The 26320-nt window shown below is 35.4% G+C and overlaps 1 protein-coding gene across 3 annotated transcripts in view; it reads right to left on the reverse strand.

Annotated features, from left to right (window-relative positions):
• Positions 1-26320, reverse strand: part of FNDC3A (fibronectin type III domain containing 3A) — a 160816-nt gene that overhangs the window by 106113 nt on the left and 28383 nt on the right. The window contains exon 1 of one of the 3 annotated variants that reach the window (XM_073795186.1): positions 23280-23375. The exons of the other annotated variants lie outside the window; for them this stretch is intronic. Within the exon in view, the coding sequence (XP_073651287.1) occupies positions 23280-23360 (81 nt within the window). The 5' untranslated portion in view covers positions 23361-23375. Of the gene's footprint in view, positions 1-23279; positions 23376-26320 lie in introns of those variants that run through there. 3 annotated transcript variants of the gene reach the window in all.

Genomic DNA, 26320 nt, shown 5'->3' on the forward strand with positions numbered 1-26320 from the left:
TGTTGATCCTATACCCTGCAACTTTGCTGAATGTGTTTATTAGCTCTAGTCATTTTTGTAAGGATTCTTTGGGATTTTCTTTTCAAAAAAATTTTTTTTCTTTTTTGAGGTGGACCATTTTAAAAGTCTTTATTGAATTTGTTACAATACTGCTTCTGTTTTGTTTTTTTTGGCAGCAAGGCATGTGGGATCTTAGCTCCCTGACCAGGGATCGAAACTGCACCCCCTGCATTGGAAGGTGAAGTTTCAACCACTGGACCACCAGGGAAGTCCCCTGGGATTTTCTACATAAAGGATCATGCCATCTGCAAACAGACAGACCTTTGGTTAGACTAAGCAAGGAAAAGATAGGACACAAATCAAAATTATAAATGAAAGAAGAAACATTACAACTCAACTGATACCACAGAATTACAAAGGATCATAAGAGGCTATGAACAACTATATGCCAACAAACTGGACAACTAAGAAGAAACAGAAAAATTCCTAGAAACATACACCTTACCAAGACTGAGTCAGGAAGAAACAGAAAATCTGAGCAGACCAGTTACCAGTAAGGAGATTAAATCATTAATCAAAAATCTCTCAATGAAGAAAAGCCCAGGAGCAGATGGCTTCACTGGTGAATTTTACCAAACATTTTAAGAAGAACTAATGGCAATCCTTTTCAACCCCTTCCAAAACACTGAAGAGGAGGGAATACTCCTAAACTCATTTTATGAGACCAGCTTTACCCTGATACCAAAGCCAGAAAAGGATACTACAAGAAAAGCACACTACAGGCCATTATTCCTGATGAATATAGATGTAAAAATTCTCCACAAGATACTAGCAAACCAAATTCAGCAGCACATTGGAAAATTCATTTGCGAGACGAAAGCTGAGCTAAAGGCAATGAATAGCAGAATGAATAATGCAGAAAAACGAATAAGTGATCTGGAAGATAGAATAATGGAAATCATCCAATCAGAACAGCAGACAGAAAGCCAAATTAGAAAAAAAATAAAAGCAATATAAGAGACCTATGGGATAATATAAAGCATGCCAATCTATGCATTAATAGGAATTCCAGAAGGAGAAGACAGAGAAAAGGATATTGAAAATATATTTGAAGAAATTATGGCTGAAAACTTCCCAAACTTAAAGAAACAGATATTCAGACACAGGAAGCACAGAGGGTCCCAAACAAGATGAACCCAAACAGACCTATACCAAGACATATAATAAAAATGGCAAAAGTTAAAAAAAAAAGAGGATTCTAAAGGCAACAAGAGAAAAACAAAGAGTTAATTAAAAGGGAACCCCCCATAAGGCTATCAGGTGATTCCTCTACAGAAATGCTGCAGGCCAGAAGGGAGTGGTGAAATATATTCAAAGTCTTGAAAGGGAAAAATCTGCAACCTATAATACTCAACCCAGCAGAATTATCATTTAGAATAGAAGGAGAGAGAAAGAATTTCTCAGACAAGCAAAAACTAAAAGAATACAGTAATACTAAACCTACCCTAAAATAAATATTGAAAGGTCTTCTCTAAGTATAAAAGAAGCAAGAAGATACAGAAAAGAGGAAATCACAATTGGAAAGTAAATCACTTAAATAAGCCAGTATACAAATCAAAAAGAAAAAAAAATCTATTTGTGAAAGTAATGATAAACACAAGGAACAGCAAAAGGATAAACGTGAAGACGTAAACGAGGACATCAAAATCATAAAATATAGAGGAGGAGAGTAAGAAAATGTAGATTCTTCTTTTTAAGAATGCGTTTGAGACTATATGATTATCAGTCTAAAGCAAGCAGATGGAGGAAGGGGTTAACATACTTGAAAAACAGGGTAACCACAAATCAAAGTCAGCAGTACATTAAAAGGACTATTCATCATGATCCTGGGCACAAGGATGGTTCACCATACACAAATCAACACACATGATACATCGCCTTGACAGAATGAAATTAAAAAGATCATCTCAATAGATGAGGAAAAAGCATTTGACAGAATTCAACATCTGTTCATCATAAAAGCTCTGAACAAATTAGGTATAGAAGGAAAGTATCTCAACATAATAAAAGCCATATATGACAAGCCCATGCAATCAATGGTGAAAAGTTGAAAGCTTTTTCTCTAAAATAAGGAACAAAACAAGGGTGCCCACGTTTACCACTCCTTTTCAACACAGTACTAGAAGTCCAAGCCAGAGCAATCAGGAAAGAAAAGGTAATAAAAGGCATCAAAATTGGAAAGGAAGAAGTAAAACTGTCTCTTTTGGCAGATGACATAATTTTATACACAGAAAATCTTAAAAGACTCCACCAAAAAAACTGTTAGGTCTAATCAACAAACTCACTGAAGTTGCAGGATACAAAATTCTCATGCAAAAACAGTATCACTTCTATACAGTAACAGTGAACTATCTGAAAAAATTTAAAAAACTATCCCATTTACGATAGCATCAAAAACAATAAAATACTTAGGAATAAACTTAACCAGGGAGGTGAAGGATCTCTACGCTGAAAACTACAAAACATTTATGAAAGAAATCAAAGAAGACACAAATAAATGTAAAGGTAACCTGTGTTCATGGATTAGAAGAATATTGTTAAAATGCACACACTACCCAAAGCTATCAATAGATTCACTGTAATCCCCATGAAGATTCCGATAGCATTTTTTTTATAGTAGAAGAAAATAATCCTAAGATTTATATGGAACCACAAAAGACCCCAAATAGCCAAAGCAATTCTGAGAAAGAGGAATGAAGTGGGATCCATCACACTTCCTGATTTCAAGCTGTAGTGTAAAGATATAGTAACAAACAGTATGGTACTGGCATAAAAACAGAAACACAGACCAATGGAACAGAATCAAGAGTCCAGAAACAAACCCATGCATATATGGACAACTAACATTTGACAAGGGAGCCACATATACCCAATGTAGAACCCACAGTCTCTTCAATGAGTGGTGCTAGGAAAATTGGATAGTCACATGTAAAAGAATGAAACTAAGACCTCTATCTTACACCACTCACAAAAATTAACTCGAAATGGATTAAGTACTTAAATGTAACACCTGAAACCATAAAAATCCTAGATGAATACATAGGAAAAAAGCTCCTTGACATGGGTCTTAGCAATGAGTTTTTGGATATGACATCTAAAGCACAAACAACAAAATCAAAAATAAACAAGTGGGGCTTCCCTGGTGGCGCAGTGGTTGAGAATCCGCCTGCCGATGCAAGGGGACACAGGTTTGTGCCCCGGTCCGGGAAGATCCCACATGCCGCGGAGCGGTTGGGCCCGTGAGCCACGGCCGCTAAGCCTGTGCGTCCGGAGCCTGTGCTCCGCAACAGGAGAGGCCACAACAGTGAGAGGCCCACGTACCGCAAAAAAACCAAAAAAACCAAAAAAACCAAAAAAACCAAAAAAACCACTAGTGGGAGTACATCAAACTACAAAGCTTCTACATGGCAACAGAAATGATCCACAAAATTAAAAGACACCCGATAGAATGAAAAAAAATATTTGCAAATCATATATCTGATAAGGGGTTAATATCCAAAATATATAAATAACTCCTACAGCTCAATAGCAAAAAACCAAATAATGGGACTTCCCTGGTGGCGCAGTGGTTAAGAACTCGCCTGCCAATGCAGGGAACACGGGTTCGAGCCCTGGTCCGGGAAGATCCCACATGCCACAGAGCAACTATGCCCGTGCACTACAACTACTGAGCCTGCACTATAGAGCCTGCGAGCCACAACTACTGAGCCCGCGTGCCACAACTATTGAAGCCCGCGCGCCTAGAGCCCGAGCTCTGCAACAAGAGAAGCCACAGCAATGAGAAGGCTGTACACCGCAACGAAGGGTAGTCCCCACTCACTGCAACTAAAGAATGCCCATGTGCAGCAATGAAGACCCAATGCAGCCAAAAGTAAATAAATTTATTAAAAAAAGACAAAAAACAAATAATGCAATTAAAAATGAGCCAAGGACCAGAATAGACGTTTTCCCAAAGATATACAAATGGTCAACAGGTACATGAAAAGGTGCTCAACATCATTTATCATTAGGGAAATGCAAATCAAAACCATAATGATATTCTCTCATACCTGTCAACATGGCCATCATTGAAAAGACAAGAGACAACAAATGCAGGGAAGGATGTAGAGAACCCCTGTGCACTATAGATGGAAATATAAATTAGTGCAGCCACTATGGGAAACAGTATGGAAATTCCTCAAAAAATTAAATAGAACTACCATATAATCCAGTAATTCCACTTGGGGGTATATATCCGAAGGAAATGAAAACACTATGTCAAAGAGAAATCTGCATATTTTCACTGCAGCATTATGTACAATAGCCAAGACATGGAAACAGCCTAAGTGTCCACTGACGAATAAGAATGGATAAAGAAGTTGTGTTATACATACACAAATACACACACACACACACAGATCCTACACGCGGCAATGAAGATCCCGCATGCTGTAACTAAGACCCATCGTGGACAAAATAAATAAATAAATATTCAAAAAAAAAGGAAAAAGAATTCCATTCATTGTTAAGAAAAATCCTTGAATTAAAGTTTACTTTCTGGTACTTCCCTGGTGGCGCAGTGGTTAAGAATCCGCCTGCCAATGCAGGGGACATGGGTTCCATCCCTGCTCCAGGAAGATCCAACATGCCGTGGAGCCACTAAGCCCATGCACCACAAAGCCCATGCCTGCGCTTGACAGCCTGTGAGCCACAACTACTGAAGGCCGCGCACCTAGAGCCCATGCTCTGCAACAAGAGAAGTCACCACAATGAGAAGACTGCGCACAACAAAGAGTAGTTCCTGTTCACCGCAACTAGAAAAAGCCTGTGCGCAGCAACGAAAACTCAAATGCAGCCAAAAATAAATACATAAATTAATTTAAAAAAATTTACCTTCTGACTTCAGTAGAACCAGTACCTATTTTTTCTTTTTATAGGAAATGTATCATAAAGTGCTATGTTTCTACTTAAATATAATCTGAAATATTTGTTTGGTATAAATTTCAAGGTAAAATATAATGGCATCACTTTCATTAGGGACTTTCATTAAAATTATCATATGGGTTTCTGGAAGGTGTGGAGGAAAGCAGTTATAAATTCAAATTAATGTATACTGATAGAATTCTGCATTGGTAGTCTTTAACCTTCACCAGAGTAATTTTCACTAACTAGACGTTTAAATAAAAATTAATATCTCAAAAAAATCAAAGAAAAACTTAGAAAAGATTGAAAATTAATATATTAACTGTGCTACTGAGTGAGAAAAGGTAGAGCTAATTCAAAGAAAATAAAAGGAAGGAAAGAGCAGAAACAATGAAAACAAAGAAATGCTGGAGGATGAGAAAACAGCTCTAACAGGAATCAGAGTGAACCAAGACAAAAATTGCAAGAGGAAAAAATAGTCACCTTTTCCACCTTGGGGATGTTTTTTTCCCCCAAGGAGATTCTCAAACCTTGGGAGATTTTATGCAAGCAGATGACTATAAAATGCATTTTTAAATTCTAGGAACTTACCTCTCTACACAGGTTTTATTTAAGGGAATAGTAAAATTATGGCTCTTCTCCCAAGATCTTTCCAAGGCTGGCTCATTATTACTCAGGTACCTCAAATGTCATCTCCTCAGAGATCTTCCTTGCCCACCAAATTCTAGGGTATATATACCCTCACACATTTTCTAACAAATCAATCTGTTTTATTTTTTAAGTGCTAGCACTTATCACTATCTGAAATTATTTTGTGCAGTTATTTGGTTAGTTGTTTAGTGAGCCATTTCCACTCCACTAGAACAAAAGCTCCCTGAAAGCAAATACCTTGACTTTTCTTATAAACATATGCTAAAGCCTGGCTCATAATAGGTTTTCAAGAAACTTTTATTCAATGAATAAACAGCTGAACAGTGAGGACTGGGAAGTATGTGAAATTCATTCAACAAACATTTCTTGAGGTCTTATTACAGTGTAAGGCTCTGTTCTAGGTAATGGAGCTACAGTAGTAAACAAAACAGAACAAAAATATCTGCCTTCATGTTACGGCAGAAAAAGAAAGTTATAGGATTCAAGTTATGCCACTGAGTAATACCAACTGAGATAATTATTTTTAAAGGTCTACAGAAAATGTAGACCGATTAGAAGAAATTAAACATACATGTGTATGTATGTGTGTATGTATGTGTGTATGTATGTATGTGTGGTTAAGAATCACTTAATTGTTGCCAACATCACAGATCAAACTGGGGCTACTTTGTAATAAAGGTGCCTGACTGAATTCTAAGCCTACTCATAGGTTTCTGGCAAATAATCAACAGAGATTTTTGTCTAGCTTCAAAATGCAGAATTCACATACCTTCAAATTATCTGGATTCCTATGCCATTTTACATTCATCTGCACAAATGCAGTAGCATTTTCCATAATCTCATCATAAACAATAGTACAATGCGATAAGGAGAAAGACAACAACCACATATGATAGTTATTTTACCTGAGATAAAATATGCCCCCAAACTGTTTCCAGCACTGCCATAAATGAATTAGTGCAGCTTCTTGACATATATAATCTAATTTGGTGAACACAGAAATCTTGTAAACAAAGTAACTCTCAGAATTGTGACAGGTGAGGAACCCTGGCAAATTATCCATCATTTTGTGTTTCTTATCATTGATGTCTCTATTAGCATAGGGAAATATTACACAGCACATTCCACAAATACAGTATCATAAAATGATTATGAAGTACTTGATTGGACTTTTGAAAATGAGATTCTTCAACATCTTCAAATTTCACAAAAACAAATGATCATACTTGTATGTATCTCAAATGCACTGCTGATCTTCCATTTCCTAACCCCTTTAAAAATTCAGAGTTCAGACCTGACAGTTTCATTACACTCCATAAAATCACTAAATATGTTCTCTTCTCCACTCAGTTTCTTTCATTTCTTACATCCCCATATCCATGGTGCCATGCTCAAGACCTCACTCAGCTTGCAGGATAGATTAGCCAGGCAGTTTTCTTTTGTCATTCTTTAGTGAAAATGCTTTTAATGCCTGGTTTCAATTAACAGTGTCATCAGGGGGTGAGTAGACAATTGATAAAAGCAATTGCCTGAATATGTGCCAATTGTTCAACTTCTAGCATTCTGAACAGAGATACGTAGAGCTATTGACCATTTTAAGTGTATTCTGAACTTAAATATTCAGTACTACTAATATTTACATTACTTCTTGAATAACAGAGAAACATATGCTTGAAACATATGTTTTGGATAAGATGGCTACCACTGCGCCACCAGGGAAGCCCTGGATAAGCTGGCTACCACCAAATGGCAGATTAAAGTTGACAATGACTGTAAATAATGCCATACCATGTAGATTTTTAAATTATTCTTACAAGTAGGCTATGATGATACGTGGAAATATTTATACAAAATTATACAATATACGTGGAAATATTTATACAAAAATATTTATACAAAATATTTACATTAAACAGTAACACAGAAAAGTACTATAATGAAAATGTCACTGATTAAAGCTATAACCATGCCTAGTATATACATTAATGAAGACTAGAAAAATCTAGAAAAACGTAATTAAAATTTAATGCTCCCTGTATTCCCTAATAAATAATTAAAAATATACAGTGGCTTGGAGAAGTTATGGAAGAAGACAGACAACATTTAAGAGGCTCAAATATAAAATTATTTCCTTAGAGAAAGAAAGAATTTTCAAAAAAAGCAAGATAGCAGAAAAAGACGTCTCTGGAGTAAGGAAAGAAAGAGAAGGACCAAGGTGCATAGACAGATATCAGAAATCAGCAAGCCTGACATAAACACCTCTAAACAAACAGGGCATACAGCCTGGGAAAAGTTAGAGCTAAGGAAACCTGAGCTATCATTTAGTCCAATGTAGATTTATTTTTTTAAAAGTAAAATAAGAGATTATTGGTGTTATTGAAAAAGTTACTTCATTTTACAAAACCATTCAAACAACTGTTCTCTTATGGAAAACTCCCAGTGTAGTGGACTTAAAACTTAATTTATATCAGCTAACCACTTAAATGAGGCAAATTCAAATGAGCATTTACAATAAAAAATATAGGACTTAGGTACCACCTTAGAATCTGTACTACATAGAAGTGCCAAAATTAATTTATTTATACTTTGTTATACAAAAAATTGACTTTATTCAAATGTCAGGGCATAATCGTTTATTAATAATATTTGCGTATATTATAAAGGAAACACAATGAGTGAACAATTTTTAAAAAACATAAACACCTAGGTATAAATTGTACCTTGTCATTTAATTTTCAATCGCTACTAATCATTGCTAAATATAACTTTGAAAATATTCTTTTGCATTTCAAAAATACAAAATTCCTTGGCCATGTACTTCAATTTTACTGAATTGTTGTTAAAGTTCTTTACATGTAAAACGAGAATAGGAAAAAGAGCAATCTTTCATATGACCCATGGCACCAATAAAGTGTATTAGATGAGAAAATGTGCACTAGATGAAAAGGAATACTTCTTAGAATCACTCTGAAATTTTCAAAACAATATGTACATATTTAGGTCTATTTCCAGGGGGTAAGGAGTCCGGTGTTTTTCCCCTAACCTGAATCCCATGGAAATAATCAGTTTTCTAATGTAATTACTCATAAATTCCTAAGATGGCCATCAGAAAAACCATGCTATTATTTATTGTTCCAGAAAGTACCACTACTTTAAATCCTAAAGGATTTAGTAAAAGATATAAGGTTAGTGTTAATATTCTATATATAATCTCTAAAGGAAACAACAGAAAAAAAAAGCCAAATTATTATAAGTAATTTGTTCTGTGGAGGTAACAAAAATTTAACTTTTGAATTTAGGAAATCATTTTAAAGTTTGTTTCTACTGTTAAACTCTAACAGTTTAAATTGTTTATTCTGAGGGATATATACCTATGAAACATTAAGGATGTATTAATTTCTAAAAATGTTCACCTGTATTTTTATAAAAATAACCTACAAAACCAAATATAATCATTGAAAAAAATAAAGAGGAAAATGTTTACGGACAGCATCAATTTGTGTATATAATTTAATTTTTTCCTCTGTACGTCAAAGGACACACAACTTGCATTCCTCACTGTACATTAAGACTGACACTAAGTTAGGCCTGAGGAGAACAAAGCAAGTACCTCACAGCTCTATTTCTGAAACTCAGTAGAGGGTTTAGCAGACAGAACAAGAAATCAACCCAGAAATCAAAAACATATATACATGCTTTCCAGTATTTACAGATGCATTATCTTGGCTATCGTATTAGTTTGCTAGGGCTGCCATAACACAGTACCAAGTCTGGGGAACTTGAACAAAAATTTGTTTTCTCATAGTTCTGGAGGTTAAAAGTTCAAAATTGCTTCCTCCTGAGGCCCCTCTCCTAAGCGTGTAAATGGCTGTATTTTTCCTATGTTTTCACATGGTCCTTCCCTCTATGTGTGTCTGTGTCCTAAAATCCTCTTATTATAAGAACACCTGAACAAAACTGTCTGGAATGTCTAATCCTTTTCCCTCTTCCTTATCCAACTGCTTCTTCATGCTTTTGGTCTAGGGTACCAACTTAAAGAGGTTTAGAGTAATAATAAAAGGAAAAATCCTATGGGCCTGGTACCCTTAAATAATAGTTAACATACCTTTAGCAATGTAGTTTCCCAATCTGTGGTTGAAAGCCTTCAAATTAACTCAATACTCATGGGGTTGCTGTGATGACTAAATGAGTTAACATATGTCAAGTGCTTAGGACAGCAACTGGCATGTTGTAAGCACTATTTATGTATATTAGCTGTTGTTACTGTAAGCACTGTATGTGTAGCTCTTAGTATTACTATTTTTATCAGTGCAGATCTGCTGCTGTAAGAATTTGCCCTCTAGCTTAGAAGAAATGGACTAATTTACACAAAACAGAGAGAACACACACAGGACACAATATTTGTGAAATTTCTCCTGACCTGGTGCTGGACACCTGCCTGCCTCTTACTTCCCATATTTTCCTGTACTGCCCACCCTATAGCTTTCCAGCTATCCATCTGCTTTATTCCTTTCAATCTAGTGTTGCATAGTCAATACTTTCATCTTCATTTCCTGGTCTGTGATTTATTTCCTATTCTCTAGCACGATATTTGATTCACACTTGACTTTGCTGACATTTTCCTATGAGGAACAATTTCCTTCTTCAAGAAATACTACCCATCCTTCAAGATGCTGACACCCTAAAGCAGAGTTAGATTATTCCTGTATTAGAGCCCACAGCACTTTGTACATCGTTCTATAATAACATTTAGCACATGATTGTGTTCACTTGTTTGCATGTTGTCAGCTCCACTACATGAGCCCTTCTTGACTTCAGTCTATTTATTTTAATACGCAGTTACAGAAACTACGGAAGTTAAACAAATGTTTGCTGAATTAACTACTGTCCAGTCTCTGAATAGCTCCTAAATCTTTTCCTCTGGCTCTGAGAACAGGGCTAGCTGACAGAACTTTCTGTGATGATGGAAGTGTTCTATCTTGGTGCTGGTAAGAGCCTCTAGCTATATTTGGCTATATATGGTCTGTATATGTACACAAGTGCTACTGAGCATTTGGAATGTGACTAGTAAGAATGAAGAACTAATCTTCTTTAATCTTCTTTGATCTTATTTAATTAGTTTAAATAGCCACATGTAGTTAATGGCTACCATATTAGGGTATATCTCTAGATTCCCGAAGCTCCAAAATTATATTTCCAACTAATTTCTGAATTTATTTACCTTGATAAACTGCAGGCGCCCAACCTTATTATGTCTAAATTTGAACTCATTATCTGATTTTCCTAAGAAATTAAGCTGGGAAATTCATTTCATAAACAAGTCTGAATTATTTAAACATCAACGGGATATTAAACTGACTTCACTATAAGAATTTTCAATCATGCTTCGTACTTCACTAGATCCTGTTAATCTGTAGATGAGCTGGCTGATGTAATATATTTCAGCTGAAGTCTAAATAGAGATTAATAATTGTAAATAAAAGGACAACTATCAAACTAATGAATTTGAGTTTAGTTTTTAGTCCTATGAAAGAAAATCACTTTCAAACTCAGCTAAGAATACATGCTTGATACCAGCATACAAACAATTGAGATCTGTCAACCATCTACTCATTTATTTATTTGACAAATAATTAATAAGCAAATACTATATGTTAGGTACTTTTTGCAGAGTTGAGGACGTAAGGATGAATCAGTAAGGGAGATAGTTACAGCCAATTACAATGCTAAGCTAGAATACAAGGTATAATTTGTGATAACTAGAAAATACTTAAAAAATTTTTTTTCTTTTAGGCTCAATTGCCTTCACAATTTCTTTTTAGAAATAAAAGTACTATAACAGAAAAAATATGAATTTGTAATCAGGCAATTCTATATTGAAACTCTACTCTATTGCTTAATAAATGTGTGATTTTTAGACAAATTTACCTCCATGAGCTTTAGTGTCTTTTCTAAAATACAGTGTTTTTGAAGGATTAAGGGAAACACTATATATAAAATGCCAGCACAGTGCCTAACATACAGTAGACCCTCAAAAATAATATTTCCTTTAAATCCAGTAAAAAGGGAATCCTAATTAATAATGTATTCTGTGGAATACTTCATTTACTGACAATGGTAGAAAAGTGATGTAATATCCCCCCCCACCAAAAATATATATAGACAATGTACATACACATGTGACATTCAGTTGTTTGTGTGCACATCACGCCATGCCTTTGTGTGTACATATGTGACTAAGGATTTGCATCTTCACCTACTTCGGAATGGCTTATGAAAAGATCTGTCCTTCATTCTCTTACTAATCCTACTAAAAAGGGTTATACCTGCACAAGTGCGCCCTGTATTCCATTGAAGATTTATGTGAGGGTTGGCAACAATTAAATCTTTAGTTTCTAAAGCCAGTCCTGCTAAAAGGTCATATTTACATTTTTCTGTTTTAAATAAAATGAAATTATGTTTAAAGAAAATTATATAGACTTCGCAATAATTAACATATCACTGTCACTTCAAATTTCTATTCTTTTGGGTTTGCATGTCCATATATTTTTAATCATTCCATTGTTCTTTAAAAACTGACATTCAAAATAAATTCAGTGTGTCAAGGGGATGATTACAACATCTACCAGCTAAAAGCTGTGTTTTTTACTTTACTGTTAACAAAGCATTTGCACACTTATTTATTTTGTTGATCTTAGGATTGAGTTAAAAATGTGAATTCACTGTTCATATAGATTATACTCAAATGATATCATATACCACCTAAACATGAACACTCCCAGTATGAAAATGAACTAATTTATCTTTTTAATAAAAATTACTGCTTTATGTTTTTTGTTGTTGTTGTTGTTTTTTGCGGTACCGGGCCTCTCACTGTTGTGGCCTCTCCCGTTGCGGAGCACAGGCTCCGGACCCGCAGGCTCAGCGGCCATGGCTCACGGGCCTAGCCGCTCCGCGGCATGTGGGATCCTCCAGACCGGGGCACAAACCCGCGTCCCCTACATCGGCAGGAGGACTCTCAACCACTGCGCCACCAGGGAAGCCACACTGCTTTATGTTTCAAAAGCAAAACAAAAAGTTTATATGCCGACAGTCTCCTCACAGAAAAGTTTTCTTACGTAAACTGCATCAGTATTTTGAAATCAATTCATTATGCTCATTAAAACTCAAACACACAAGTTTTTATATTGAGATTTAGAATTAAAGTAATGAGAAATACTCAGACTAAATGTCTTACAACCTGATAGGATCAAGTAAAAAAGAGTTGCTTAAATAATTCTAAGTTTCAAAAGTATTATGACGAAAAAGTCATACGGATGACAAATACTATTAGGTTATTTTAAACTTTGCAATAAATTATTCTAATAATAAGTGTTTATGTATGAAATAGTATCATTTCAAATATATTAACAAATTAACTAAAATGTATACTGAGAACACTGTTTAAAAACGAATGCTAGGGCCTTCCCCTGTGTGCAGTGGTTAAGAATCCTCCTGCCAACGCAGAGGACACAGGTTCAAGCCCTGGTCTGGGAAGGTCCCACATGCCGCAGAGCAACTGAGCCCACGTGCCCCAACTACTGAAGCCCGCGCGCCTAGAGCCCATGCTCTGCAACTAGAGAAGCCACCGCAATGAGAAGCCCGCACACCGCAATGAAGAGTAGCCCCCCACCTCCGCCACAACTAGAGAAAGCCCAAGTGCAGCAACAAAGATCCAATGCAGCCAAAAATAAATAATAATTTTTTTTAAAAAAAGAAAAGAATGCTAATTAGTGCCTGAAAAGACTTATTTTCTTTCCAGTGTCTTACAATAGCCTGTCATAGCTTTCCTTTTTCCTAATGTACCTTCTAAAATTTCCACATTTATATTTACTGACAATGGTAGAAAGGACTGATCATTCTTAAATAATCTCTGAAATTCTACAGTCAAATTATAAAGACTTTAGACTAGTAAAAAAAAGAAGTTATACAATCTCCATAATTAGCCAGACTCATCAAGAAAAAAAGGGAGAAGACGCAAATCAACAAAATTAGAAATGAAAAAGGAGAAGTAACAACGGACACTGCAGAAATACAAAGGATCATGAGAGATTACTACAAGCAACTACTATGCCAATAAAACGGATAACCTGGAAGAAATGGACAAATTCTTAGAAAAGCACAACCTTCCTAGACTGAACCAGGAAGAAATGGAAAATATAAACAGACCAATCACAAGCACTGAAATTCAGACTGTGATTAAAAATCTTCCAACAAACAAAAGCCCAGGACCAGATGGCCACACGGGCGAATATTATCAAACATTTAGAGAGGAGCTAATGCCTATCCTTCTCAAACTCTTCCAAAATATAGCAGAGGGAGGAACACTCCCAAACTCATTCTACGAGGCCACCATCACCCTGATACCAAGACCAGACAAAGATGTCACAAAGAAAACTACAGGCCAGTATCACTGATGAACATAGATGCAAAAATCCTCAACAAAATACTAGCAAACAGAATCCAACAGCACATTAAAAGGATCATACACCATGATCAAGTGGGGTTTATCCCAGGAATGCAAGGATTCTTCAAAATACGCACATCAATCAGTGTGATAAACCATATCAACAAATTGAAGGAGAAAAACCATATGATCATCTCAACAGATACAGAAAAAGCTTTTGACAAAATTCAACACCCATTTATGATAAAAACCCTGCAGAAAGTAGGCATAGAGGGAACTTACCTCAACATAATAATGGCCATATATCACAAACCCACAGCCAACATTGTCCTCAACGGTGAAAAACTGAAACCATTTCCACTAAGATCAGGAACAAGACTACTTGCCCACTCTCATCATTATTATTCAACATTGTTTTGGAAGTTTTAGCCACAGCAATCAGAGAAGAAAAAGAAATAAAAAGAATAAAAATCGGAAAAGAAGAAGTAAAGCTGTCACTGTTTGCAGATAACATGATAATTTACATAGAGAATCCTAAAGATGCTACCAGAAAACTACTAGACCTAATCAATGAATTCGGTAAAGTAGCAGGATACAAAATTAGTGCACAGAAATCTCTTGCATTCCTATACACTAATGATGAAAAACCTGAAAGAGAAATTACGGAAACACTTCCATTTTCCATTGCAACAAAAACAATAAAATACCTAAGAATAAACCTACTTAAGGAGACCAAAGACCCGAATGCAGAAAACTATAAGACACTGATGAAAGAAATTAAAGATGATACAAACAGATGGAGAGATATACCATGCGCTTGGACTGGAAGAATCAACATTGTGAAAATGACTATACTACCCAAAGCAATCTACAGATTCAATGCAATCCCTATCAAACTACCAATGGCATTTTTCACAGAACTAGAACAAAAAATTTCACAATATGTATGGAAACACAAAAGACCCCGAATAGCCAAAGCAATCTTGAGAACGAAAAACAGAGATGGAGGAATCAGGCTCCCTGACTTCAGACTATACTACAATGCTATAGTAATGAAGACAGCATGGTACTGGCACAAAAACAGAAATATAGATCAATAGAACAGGATAGAAAGCCCAGAGATAAACCCATGCACATATGGTTACCTTATTTTTGATAAAGGAGGCAAGAATATACAATGTAGAAAAGACAGCCTCTTCAATAAGTGGTGCTGGGAAAACTGGACAGCTACATGTAAAAGAATGAAATTAGAACACTCCCTAAAACCATACATAAAAATAAACTTAAAATGGATTAAAGACCTAAATATAAGGCCAGACACTGTAAAACTTTTAGAGGAAAACATAGGCAGAACACTCTATGATATAAATCACAGCAAGATCCTTTTTGACTCACGTCCTAGAGAAATGGAAATAAAAACAAAAATAAACAAATGGGACCTAATGAAACTTCAAAGCTTTTGCACAGCAAAGGAAACCATAAACAAGACGAAAAGACAACCCTCAGAATGGGAGAAAATATTTGCAGATGAAGCAACTGGCACAGGATTAATCCCCAAAATTTACAAGCAGCTCATGCAGCTCAATATCAAAAAAACAAACAACCCAATCCAAAAATGGGCAGAAGACCTAAATAGACATTTCTCCAAAAAAGATATACAGATTGCCAACAAACACATGAAAGAATGCTCAACATCATTAATCATTAGAGAAATGCAGATCAAAACTACAATGAGGTATCACCTCACACCAGTCAGAATGGCCATCATCAAAAAATCTAGAAATAAATGCTGGAGAGGGTGTGGAGAAAAGGGAACACTCTTGCACTGTTGGTGGGAACATAAATTGATACAGCCACTATGGAGAACAGTATGGAGGTTCCTTAAAAAACTAAAAACAGAACTACCATATGACCCAGCAATCCCACTACTGGGTATATACCCTGAGAAAACCATAATTCAAAAAGAGTCGTGTACCGCAATGTTCACTGCAGCTCTATTTACAATAGCCAGGACATGGAAACAACCTAAGTGGCCATCAACAGGTGAATGGATAAAGAAGATGTGGCACATGTATACAATGGAATATTACTCAGCCATAAAAAGAAATAAAATTGAGTTATTTTTAGTGAGGTGGATGGAGCTAGTGTCTGTCATACTGAGTGAAATAAGTCAGAAAGAGAAAAACAAATACCGTATGCTAACACATATATACGGAATCTAAAAAAAAAAAAAAAAAAAGAAGGTCATGAAGAACCTAGGGGCAGGACAGGAATAAAGACGCAGACCTACTAGAGAATGGACTTGAGGACACGGTGGGGGGAAGGCTAAACTGGGACAAAGTGAGAGAGTGGCATGGACATATATACACTACCAAATGTAAAATCGAAAGCTAGTGGGAAGCAGCCACATAGCACAGGGAGATCAGCTCAGTGGTTTGTGACCACCTAGAGGGGTGGGATAGGGAGGGTGGGAGGGAGGGAGACGCAAGACGGAAGAGATATGGGGATATATATATATCTATAGCTGCTTCACTTTGTTATAAAGCAGAAACTAACACACCATTGTAAAGCAATTATACTCCAATAAAGATGTTACAAAAATAAATAAATAAAAATAAAATAGTAAAATAAATAAATAAAAATTAAAAAATAACTCCATAAATTTTAACTTCCTGGTAAAATGTTAAAATACACATCTTAGCAATAAATGTAAGCAATAAGCTAAAATAGCTTCATTTATATATAATTTACCCATTTAAAATATTGATGTTCTAATAGTTTTTTTGTTTTTTTAATTTTATTGAAGTATAGTTGATTTACAATGTTGTGTTAATTTCTGCTGTATAGCAAAATGACTCAGTTATACATATATATTTTTCCATATTCTTTTCCATTATGGTTTATCATAAGATATTAAATATAGTTCCCTGTGCTATACTATAGGACCTTGTTGTTTTTCCATCCTATACATACTAGTTTGCGTCAGCTAATCCCAATCCTTCCCGCCCCCACTCTTTTTCCCCCTTGGCAACCACAAGTCTGTTCTCTGTATCTGTAAGTCTGTTTCTGTTTTGTAGATATGTTCGTTTGTGTTGTATTTTAGATTCCACATATAAGTGATATGTTGAGTCATAAACATGCTTATCAGTAAAGCCACTTCCAAACTCTTAGCACTTATTCTTTCTCGAAACCTCTTTAATTTCCTCATTCAATTACTGCTACTACAGCTACCAAAGACTGCTGTAAGAGTCAACAGTTTCTTCTCCAAGTATCCCAATGTGTTGCATTCACCAAATACTGAGGGAATCTTTATTGTCAAACTGGCCCTCAGACTGTCCTTCGCTTAATAAGTCAACCTTTAAAACTCCATTCAAAGTAGAATCTTAGAGCGTTTTATAGCTATCTTGGGTGAAAACACAGATAGAGGTGGGACGTTAAAGGTACTATCGATTATCAGTATATTCATCAATACCTACCTCAAACCTTGTTTCCAATCAAATCAGCCAATGTATAATAATAAGCTTCCTGTTGAAAGGAATTTATCAGGTCACTGTAACAACTAAATCAACAAAGAGCTGTGGTAGCAACTGCTTCTGGATCATACAATGTCAGTCAACAAGTTGGAATTTTAATAGTATGCTGCTTCCAAATACATTTCATTTTAAAGCCACAGTTTTAGTAATTTTATTTATTTTAGCTCTCTGATCTTGGAGTATGTCAGTATATTTATAGCTTATAAATACTATATGCAGATAAATATGCAAGGAAGTAGACAGTGTCACTATGCAAACAATTTATCATCATATATTTAGAAATGTTTTAATTCTGAAATTGATTCTATAAATTTAGCCAATTTATCAAAGACTGACAAGTCTTATAACAATAATTTATTTCTAGATTACCAGCAATCACATTTATAATATATAAACACATCTAAAATATGGAGATGGGTTTTAAGATATTTTTTAATGAGATATAATCCATACACTATAAAATTTACCCTTTAAACAGTACAATTCAGTGGTTTCTAGTACACACACAGATTTGTACAACCATCACCAAAGTAAATTTTGATCCAAAGTAAAGATGATCCAAAATCTTGGAAACAGAATGGAGAAATACAAGAAACGTTTCACAAGGACCTAGAAGAACTAAAGAGCAAACAAGCAATGATGAACACCACAATAAATGAAATCAAAAATTCTCTGGAAGGATTCAACAGCACAATAACTGAGGCAGAAGAACGGATAAGAGACCTGGAAGATAAAATAGTGGAAATAACTACCACAGAGCAGAATAAAGAAAGAAGAATGAAAAGAATTGAGGACAGTCTCAGAGACCTCTGGGACAACATAAAACACACCAACATTCGAATTATAGGGGGTCCCAGAAGAAGAGAAAAAGAAAGGGGCTGAGAAAATATTTGAAGAGATTATAGTTGAAAAGTTCTCTAATATGGGAAAGGAAATAGTTAATCAAGTCCAGCAGGTGCAGAGAGTCCCATACAGGATAAATCCAAGGAGAAACACGCCAAGACCCATATTAATAAAACTATCAACAATTAAATACAAAGAAAAAATATTAAAAGCAGCAAGAGAAAAACAACAAATAACATACAAAGGAATCCCCATAAGGTTAACAGCTGATCTTTCAGCAGAAACTTTGCAAGCCAGAAGGGAGTGGCAGGACATATTTAAAGTGATGAAAGGGCAAAACCTAAAACCAAGATTACTTTACACAGCAAGGATCTCATTCAGATTTGACGAAGAAATTAAAACCTTTATACACAAGCAAAAGTTAAGAGAATTCAGCACCACCAAACCAGCTTTACAACAAATGCTAAAGTGACAGAGTGGCATGGACTTATATATACTACCAAATGTAAAATAGCTAGTGGGAAGCAGCCGCGTAGCACAGGGAGATCAGCTCGGTGCTTTGTGACCACCTACAGGGGTGGCATAGGGAGGGTGGGAGGGAGATGCAAGAGGGAGGAGCTATGGGGATATATGTATATGTATAGCTGACTCATTTTGTTATAAAGCAGAAACTAACACACCATTGTAAAGCAATTATACTACAATAAAGATGTTAAAAAAAAAAGCACTTACTAATGTGCCAGTTAAGTTTACCAACTGTTTTAGTTTTAAAATGCCAATTTCTATATTACATAGGTATACAGACCATTAGGTGGTCAATTATGTTTACAGACACATATAAGACACTGGAATTGATGTTTACTAATTAAATAATAGGCATTTTATTCAGATATTCCCCAAGAGGAAAGTATATTTATTTTTGTTCACACAGGAGGTATGTGGATATTTCCTCTAAAATTCAACTAGTATACATACCTATCATGATAATAGATAAAATGAAACAGACAATTCCAAATGATTTGACTGTAGAGCAACTGCCAACAATATACTGCCTGTGGAAGTGTAAACTGGTACAGCCTCTTTGGAAACCTTTTTCTTTGCCATCAGTGGGGTGGGAAAAAATAATCTTACCCTAGAGGGAGGCAGCAGCTATTTGGGGAAAATAATAGCCCTCCACAATAAGACAGAAGTAGTAGTAAAAGTTTGGTGTTTGAGGGAATAGGAGGAGAGTTCAATTGTATTTGAGGTATTCTGAGATGTATAAGTAGAGATAAACAACAACAAAAAGTAATAGTTACTATTTGAACATATATATTCCCTATGATCCATGCACTCCACTATTAGGTATATACCCAAAAGAAAAGCATGCACATGTATAAAAGTAGTGTGCAAGAATGTTTTGAAGAACTACTTGTGATAATCAAAAACTGGAAACAACCCAAGTTTCCATCAATAGTAAACTGAACCTACCTAAGGAGACAAAAGACCTGTATGCAGAAAATTATAAGACACTGATGAAAGTAATTAAAGATGATACAAATAGATGGAGAGATATACCATGTTCTTGGATTGGAAGAATCAACATTGTGAAAATGACTCTACACCCAAAGTAATCTACAGATTCAATGCAATCCCTATCAAACTACCACTGGCATTTTTCACAGAACTAGAACAAAAAAATCACAATTTGTATGGAAACACAAAAGACCCCGAATAGCCAAAGCAATCTTGAGAACGAAAAACGGAGCTGGAGGAATCAGGCTCCCTGACTTCAGACTATACTACAAAGCTACAGTAATCAAGACAGTATGGTACTGGCACAAAAACAAAGATAGATCAATGGAACAGGATAGAAAGCCCAGAGATAAACCCACGCACATATGGTCACCTTATCTTTGATACAGGAGGCAGGAATGTACAGTGGAGAAAGGACAGCCTCTTCAATAAGTGGTGCTGGGAAAACTGGACAGGTACATGTAAAAGTATGAGATTAGATCACTCCCTAACACCATACACAAAAATAAGCTCAAAATGGATTAAAGACCTAAATGTAAGGCCAGAAACTATCAAACTCTTAGAGGAAAACATAGGCAGAACACTCTATGATATAAATCACAGCAAGATCCTTTTTGACCCACCTCCTAGAGAAATGGAAATAAAAACAAAAATAAACAAATGGGACCTAATGAAACTTCAAAGCTTTTGCACAGCAAAGGAAACCATAAACAAGACCAAATGACAACCCTCAGAATGGGAGAAAATATTTGCAAATGAAGCAACTGACAAAGGATTAATTTCCAAACTTTACAAGCAGCTCATGCAGCTCAATAACAAAAAAACAAACAACCCAATCCAAAAATGGGCAGAAGACCTAAATAGACATTTCTCCAAAGAAGACATACAGACTGCCAACAAACACATGAAAGAATGCTCAACATCATTAATCATTAGAGAAATGCAGATCAAAACTACAATGAGATATCATCTCACACCAGTCAGAATGGCCATCATCAAAAAATCTAGAAACAACAAATGCTGGAGAAAAGGGAACACTCTTGCACTGCTGGTGGGAATGTGAATTGGTACAGCCACTATGGAGAACAGTATGGAGGTTCCTTAAAAACCTACAAATAGAACTACCATATGACCCAGCAATCCCACTACTGGGCATATACCCTGCGAAAACCATAATTCAAAAAGAGTCATGTACCAAAATGTTCATTGCAGCTCTATTTACAATAGTCTGGAGATGGAAACAACCTAAGTGCCCATCATCGGATGAATGGATAAAGAAGATGTGGCACATATATACAATGGAATATTACTCAGCCATAAAAAGAAACGAAATTGAGCTATTTGTAATGAGGTGGATAGACCTAGAGTCTGTCATACAGAGTGAAGTAAGTCAGAAAGAGAAAGACAAATACTGTATGCTAACACATATATATGGAATTTAAGAAAAAAAATGTCATGAAGAACCTAGGGGTAAGACAGGAATAAAGACACAGACGTACTAGAGAACGGACTTGAGGATATGGGGAGGGGGAAGGGTGAGCTGTGACAAAGCGAGAGAGAGGCATGGACATATATACACTACCAAACGTAAGGTAGATAGCTAGTGGGAAGCAGCCACATAGCACAGGGAGATCAGCTCGGTGCTTTGTGACCACCTAGAGGGGTGGGATAGGGAGGGTGGGAGGGAGGGAGACGCAAGAGGGAAGAGATATGGGAACATATGTATATGTATAACTGATTCACTTTGTTATAAAGCAGAAACTAACACACCATTGTAAAGCAATTATACCCCAATAAAGATGTTAAAAAAAAAAAGTAAATTGAAGCGATTAAGGTATATTCATAGAATGGAATATTATGCAGCAAATACTACGTTACAGGTGGTAACATGGATAAATCTCATGCAATAATATTGAGTAAAATAATACATACAGTATAATTCTATTTATGTAAAATTCAAATCAGGCAAAACTTATCCTTGGTTTGGGGAGGAAAAAAGGGATACTGTTTGGGAGAGAGGGGTTACTTCTTGGGAAGGGTTGCAAGGCTAATCCTTCCCAAGAAGTGCCTTGGAGGTGCTGGTAAAGTTCTATTTCTTGACCTGAGGGTGGTTACAGGGGCTATGTTCACTTTATTTTTTTAATTGGGCTGCACAGAAATGATTTGCGCACTTTTCTGACATATGTTCGTTTAAATAAAGACATTCTAAAATCTTAAAACAGTTTGGATAAAGCAAAATTTCCACCTCTTGCCAACAAATCTCTCTTTCCTGAAAAGAAGAACCACTGTTAATAAATGCGTATGTATGTGTCCAGAGCTTTTCTTCCTGTGATATATGTGTATATGTACACTTGGAACTGCATGTTTTTTTTTCTTTTTTCAACTGTTAGTTTTTAAATTGAAAAAGTAATAAATCCACAAGATTAAAAAATATTCATACGGTACAAAAGGTTGTATAGTAAAATGTAAACTTCTTCTGGGGTCAGTCCCTGCTTATAATTTCTTGTATAACTTTCTGTCATGTGTTTACATGTATGTGCATATTTGTCTGATTTTCAAAATGTTCTTTTCTGAAAAATCACACAAATGCATTTCAGGACTTTGAATCCTGGGCATTCTATCTGGTGGTAAGAAGATATATAACAGTACTTTGAATATATAATGACCATGGTTTATTACTGAAAGGGAAATGTTACGAGAGCTGAAAAAGCAGAATTCAACTTCTATTTCTATAAACATCTGCATAATTTTTGAAAAAAAAAATCTTGCTTTGTATTAAGCTAATGTAAGAACATAGAAAAGATCATGGGAAAAATCATTTTTGTAAGAAGCCTCCTTTTCATTTAGTATCTCCTATTACAGAAGTTTATAATCAGATTCACTTTAAAGAATTTTCAGTATTCCATGGATAATTTTCAGTTGAATGCATTTCCTTATTTATTCAGTGCTGCTTAGAAGTTATTCTTTATTTCCTCCTCACTTCAGCCCAAATTACATTTCTCATAAGTCAACAATTTCTACAGGATTCTGGGGCACAGGATTTGACAAACTACAAAGTCACTTAACTAGAGAATTAGGAATTATTCTAACTGTAGAATATCTAGAGGTTAATTTAATAGAAAATCAATTATTTTTAGACCAGGATCCATCAAAATTCCATGACCATTATGTTTCATTTCCTTAAGATGTTGTTCCCTTTACAGTCTGGTGATTCTGTCTTTCACAACAGGTTTAAGTGTGTGTGTATATATATACACTTATATGTATTTCATTAAAATACTGTAAAATATTTAATGTTTTAAGTTATAGAAACAGCTAGGTGGCAATACCTTGCAAGGCTGCAGAAAGGTTTTCCAGGAGGTGGCATATGCCCTAAATTGGTATCCAGTATATGGTGCTGTTTCTCTCATAGCCAGGACTCGCGAGTCCAGGTCGAAGAATCAAGGGGTGGAAATGGGAGGGGGTACCACTCTCTAGTAATAGAAATATAAGAGATTATTATCCTGCAAGGTTGCTAGATATTAAAGCAATATAAACTGTGTTTCTATTTACCAACAACAGGACATGAAATTTCACACACACGCACATAATTTCTAATAGCTTAGATATACCAACTTCAAGGACTGAAAGACTCAATATTATAAAGATGTCAATTCTCTCCTAACTTGATCTATAGATGCAAAGTACTCCAAATCCAAATCTCAGCAGGCTGTGTATGTGTATATTGATAAGCTAATTCTAAAATTTATATGTAAATGCAAAGGCCAAGAATATCAAGACACTCTCAAAGAACAACAAAGTGAGATGGTTTGCCCTACTAGATACCAAGACTCCATTTAAAGTATTGGTGTATTCCTGGCACAGGAATAATCAAACAGATCAATGGAATAGAATTAATAATCCAGAAACAATTCCACAAATATATGGTCACTTAACTTATGGCATAAAGATCACTGTAAAGTGATAGGAAAATGATAGTCACTTCAATAAATGGTGTGAGATAATTCAATATACGTATGGAAAAATAATCAAATTGAACCCATGCTTGACACAATTCACAGAAATCAACTCCAGTGGATTTCTGAATAAAATGTTCAAAGCAAAACTATACTGTTTAGAAGATAATATAGGAAAATATTTTCATTGCCTCAGTGTAGGAAAGAATTAAACAAAAAACAATACACTAACTCTAGATAAAAAGAACTGATAAATTTGACCACATTACAATTAAGAATTGTTCATCAAAAGACACTAAAGAGTGTGGTTACAAGGATAAGAGAAAGCATTCACCACATTGGTGACTAACAAAAGGTTTATATCCAGAATATATATCAAGAGTTTTGACAAATCAAAAAGAAAAAACGGTATCAAACTAGAAACTGTCCAAATGTCCACCAAGAATAGAAAAGATAAATGAATATACTGTTGTATATCCATACATGGAATCCTATACAACAATGAAAAGAACAAATTTCAGCAACATCCAATAAGAATGAATCTTAAAAACAATGTTGTACAAACCCAGCAAGACACAAAAGAACAGTTACAGTAAAGATTACTTTAGTTAAAGATCAAGAATAGGCAAATCTAAACAATTATTGCTTAGTGATGTATGCATAGATAAAACTATAAAGAAAAGTCTGGAAGTAATTCCCATAGAAGTAAGGATAGTGGTAACCTCCAACTAGAGAGGGTATTGTGATGTAGAAGGAACACACAGGGGATTTCTAGGGTGTTGGCAGTATTCTACCTCTTAGTCTGGCTGGCAGTTATAAGATTTATGCTCTTTAATCATGTGCGATATTATATATTTGTTTTATGTATTTTTCTATATATACAGGTTATAGCTTACAATTTAAACAGGTTTTGAAAACAGTAAGCTGAGGAGATGTTCCATGTTTTCTTACATTCTGTATTTGTCTATTTGGCATCTTTTCAACACAGGGGCAATTATTTTAACCATATTTTCTTATTTTCTGTGTTCTTGATGCTTTGGCATTGATGGCTGAGCTGGCTGGGGAAGAGACTGCCTGTCCCAGGGCTAACCAATTCTTAGAGGTAGTAAAGAGCTCAGCCAGGAGCACACCTCTCATATGCAAACCAACCAATTTCAAGTCTACAGCTCCAACTAACCCCCTTACTGAACTCTTACACACCAAGCCAATATTTCCGCTGCCCTAAACCATCCCACGGCCAAGTAACAGGAAACTGAAGACCACCTGTATAGCCCCAAATCTGCCAGAATTATTTTTTTTTATTTTCTTAAAATTGAGATATAATTGGGCTTCCCTGGTGGCACAGTGGTTGAGAATCTGCCTGCTAATGCAGGGAACACGGGTTCGAGCTCTGGTCTGGGAAGATCCCACATGCCACGGAGCAGCTAGGCCCGTGAGCCACAACTACTGAGCCTGTGCTCTGCAACAAGAGGCTGCAATAGTGAAGAGGCCCGCGCACCACGATAAAGAGTGGCCCCCCCTTGCCGCAACTAGAGAAAGCCCTCGCACAGAAATGAAGACCCAACACAGCCAAAAATAAATATAAAAATAAATAAATAAAAAGATTACTATTAAAATTGAGATATAACTGATAGAACATTATATTAGTTTTACGTGTACAACGTAATGATTTGATATATGAATATATCACAAAATAATTACCACAGTAAGTTTAGTCAACACCTACCACCACACATAGTTACAAGTTTTTTCTTGTGATGACAACTTTTAAGATCCACTCTCTCAGCAACTTTCAAATACAATACAGTGTTGTTAACTATAGTCACCTTGCTGTGTATTACATTCCTAGGACTTATTTATCTTATAACTGGATGTTTGTACCTTTTGGCCATCTTCACCCATTTTGCCCACCCCCCCATAACCACCCACCTCTGGCAACTACCAATTTGTTCTCTGTATCTATAAGTTCATTTTAAAAAATATTCCATACATAAATGAGACCATACAGTAATTGTCTTTCTCTGTCTGACATTTCACTCAGCATAATGCCCTCAAGGTACATCCACATTGTGGCAAATGGTAAGATTTTCTTCTTTTTCATGACTGAATAATATTCCATCGTGTGTATGCATACACATATACACATACATATACATATACACATACATATACATATACACACACACCACAACTTCTTTATCTTTTCATCCACTGACGGATACATAGGTTGTTTCCATGTCTTCACTACTGTAAATAATGCTGCAACAAACACAACACAATAATGCTGCAACACAAAAATGTAGATACATTTTTTCCAGACAGTGATTTCACTTCCTTCAGATAAATACCAAGAAATAAAATTGCAGGATCGTATAGTAGTTCTATTTTTAATTTTTTGAGGAATCTCCATACTG

The sequence above is a fragment of the Tursiops truncatus genome, chromosome 18, assembly GCF_011762595.2.
Source record: "Tursiops truncatus isolate mTurTru1 chromosome 18, mTurTru1.mat.Y, whole genome shotgun sequence".
In the NCBI taxonomy this organism is placed as follows: Eukaryota; Metazoa; Chordata; class Mammalia; order Artiodactyla; family Delphinidae; genus Tursiops; species Tursiops truncatus.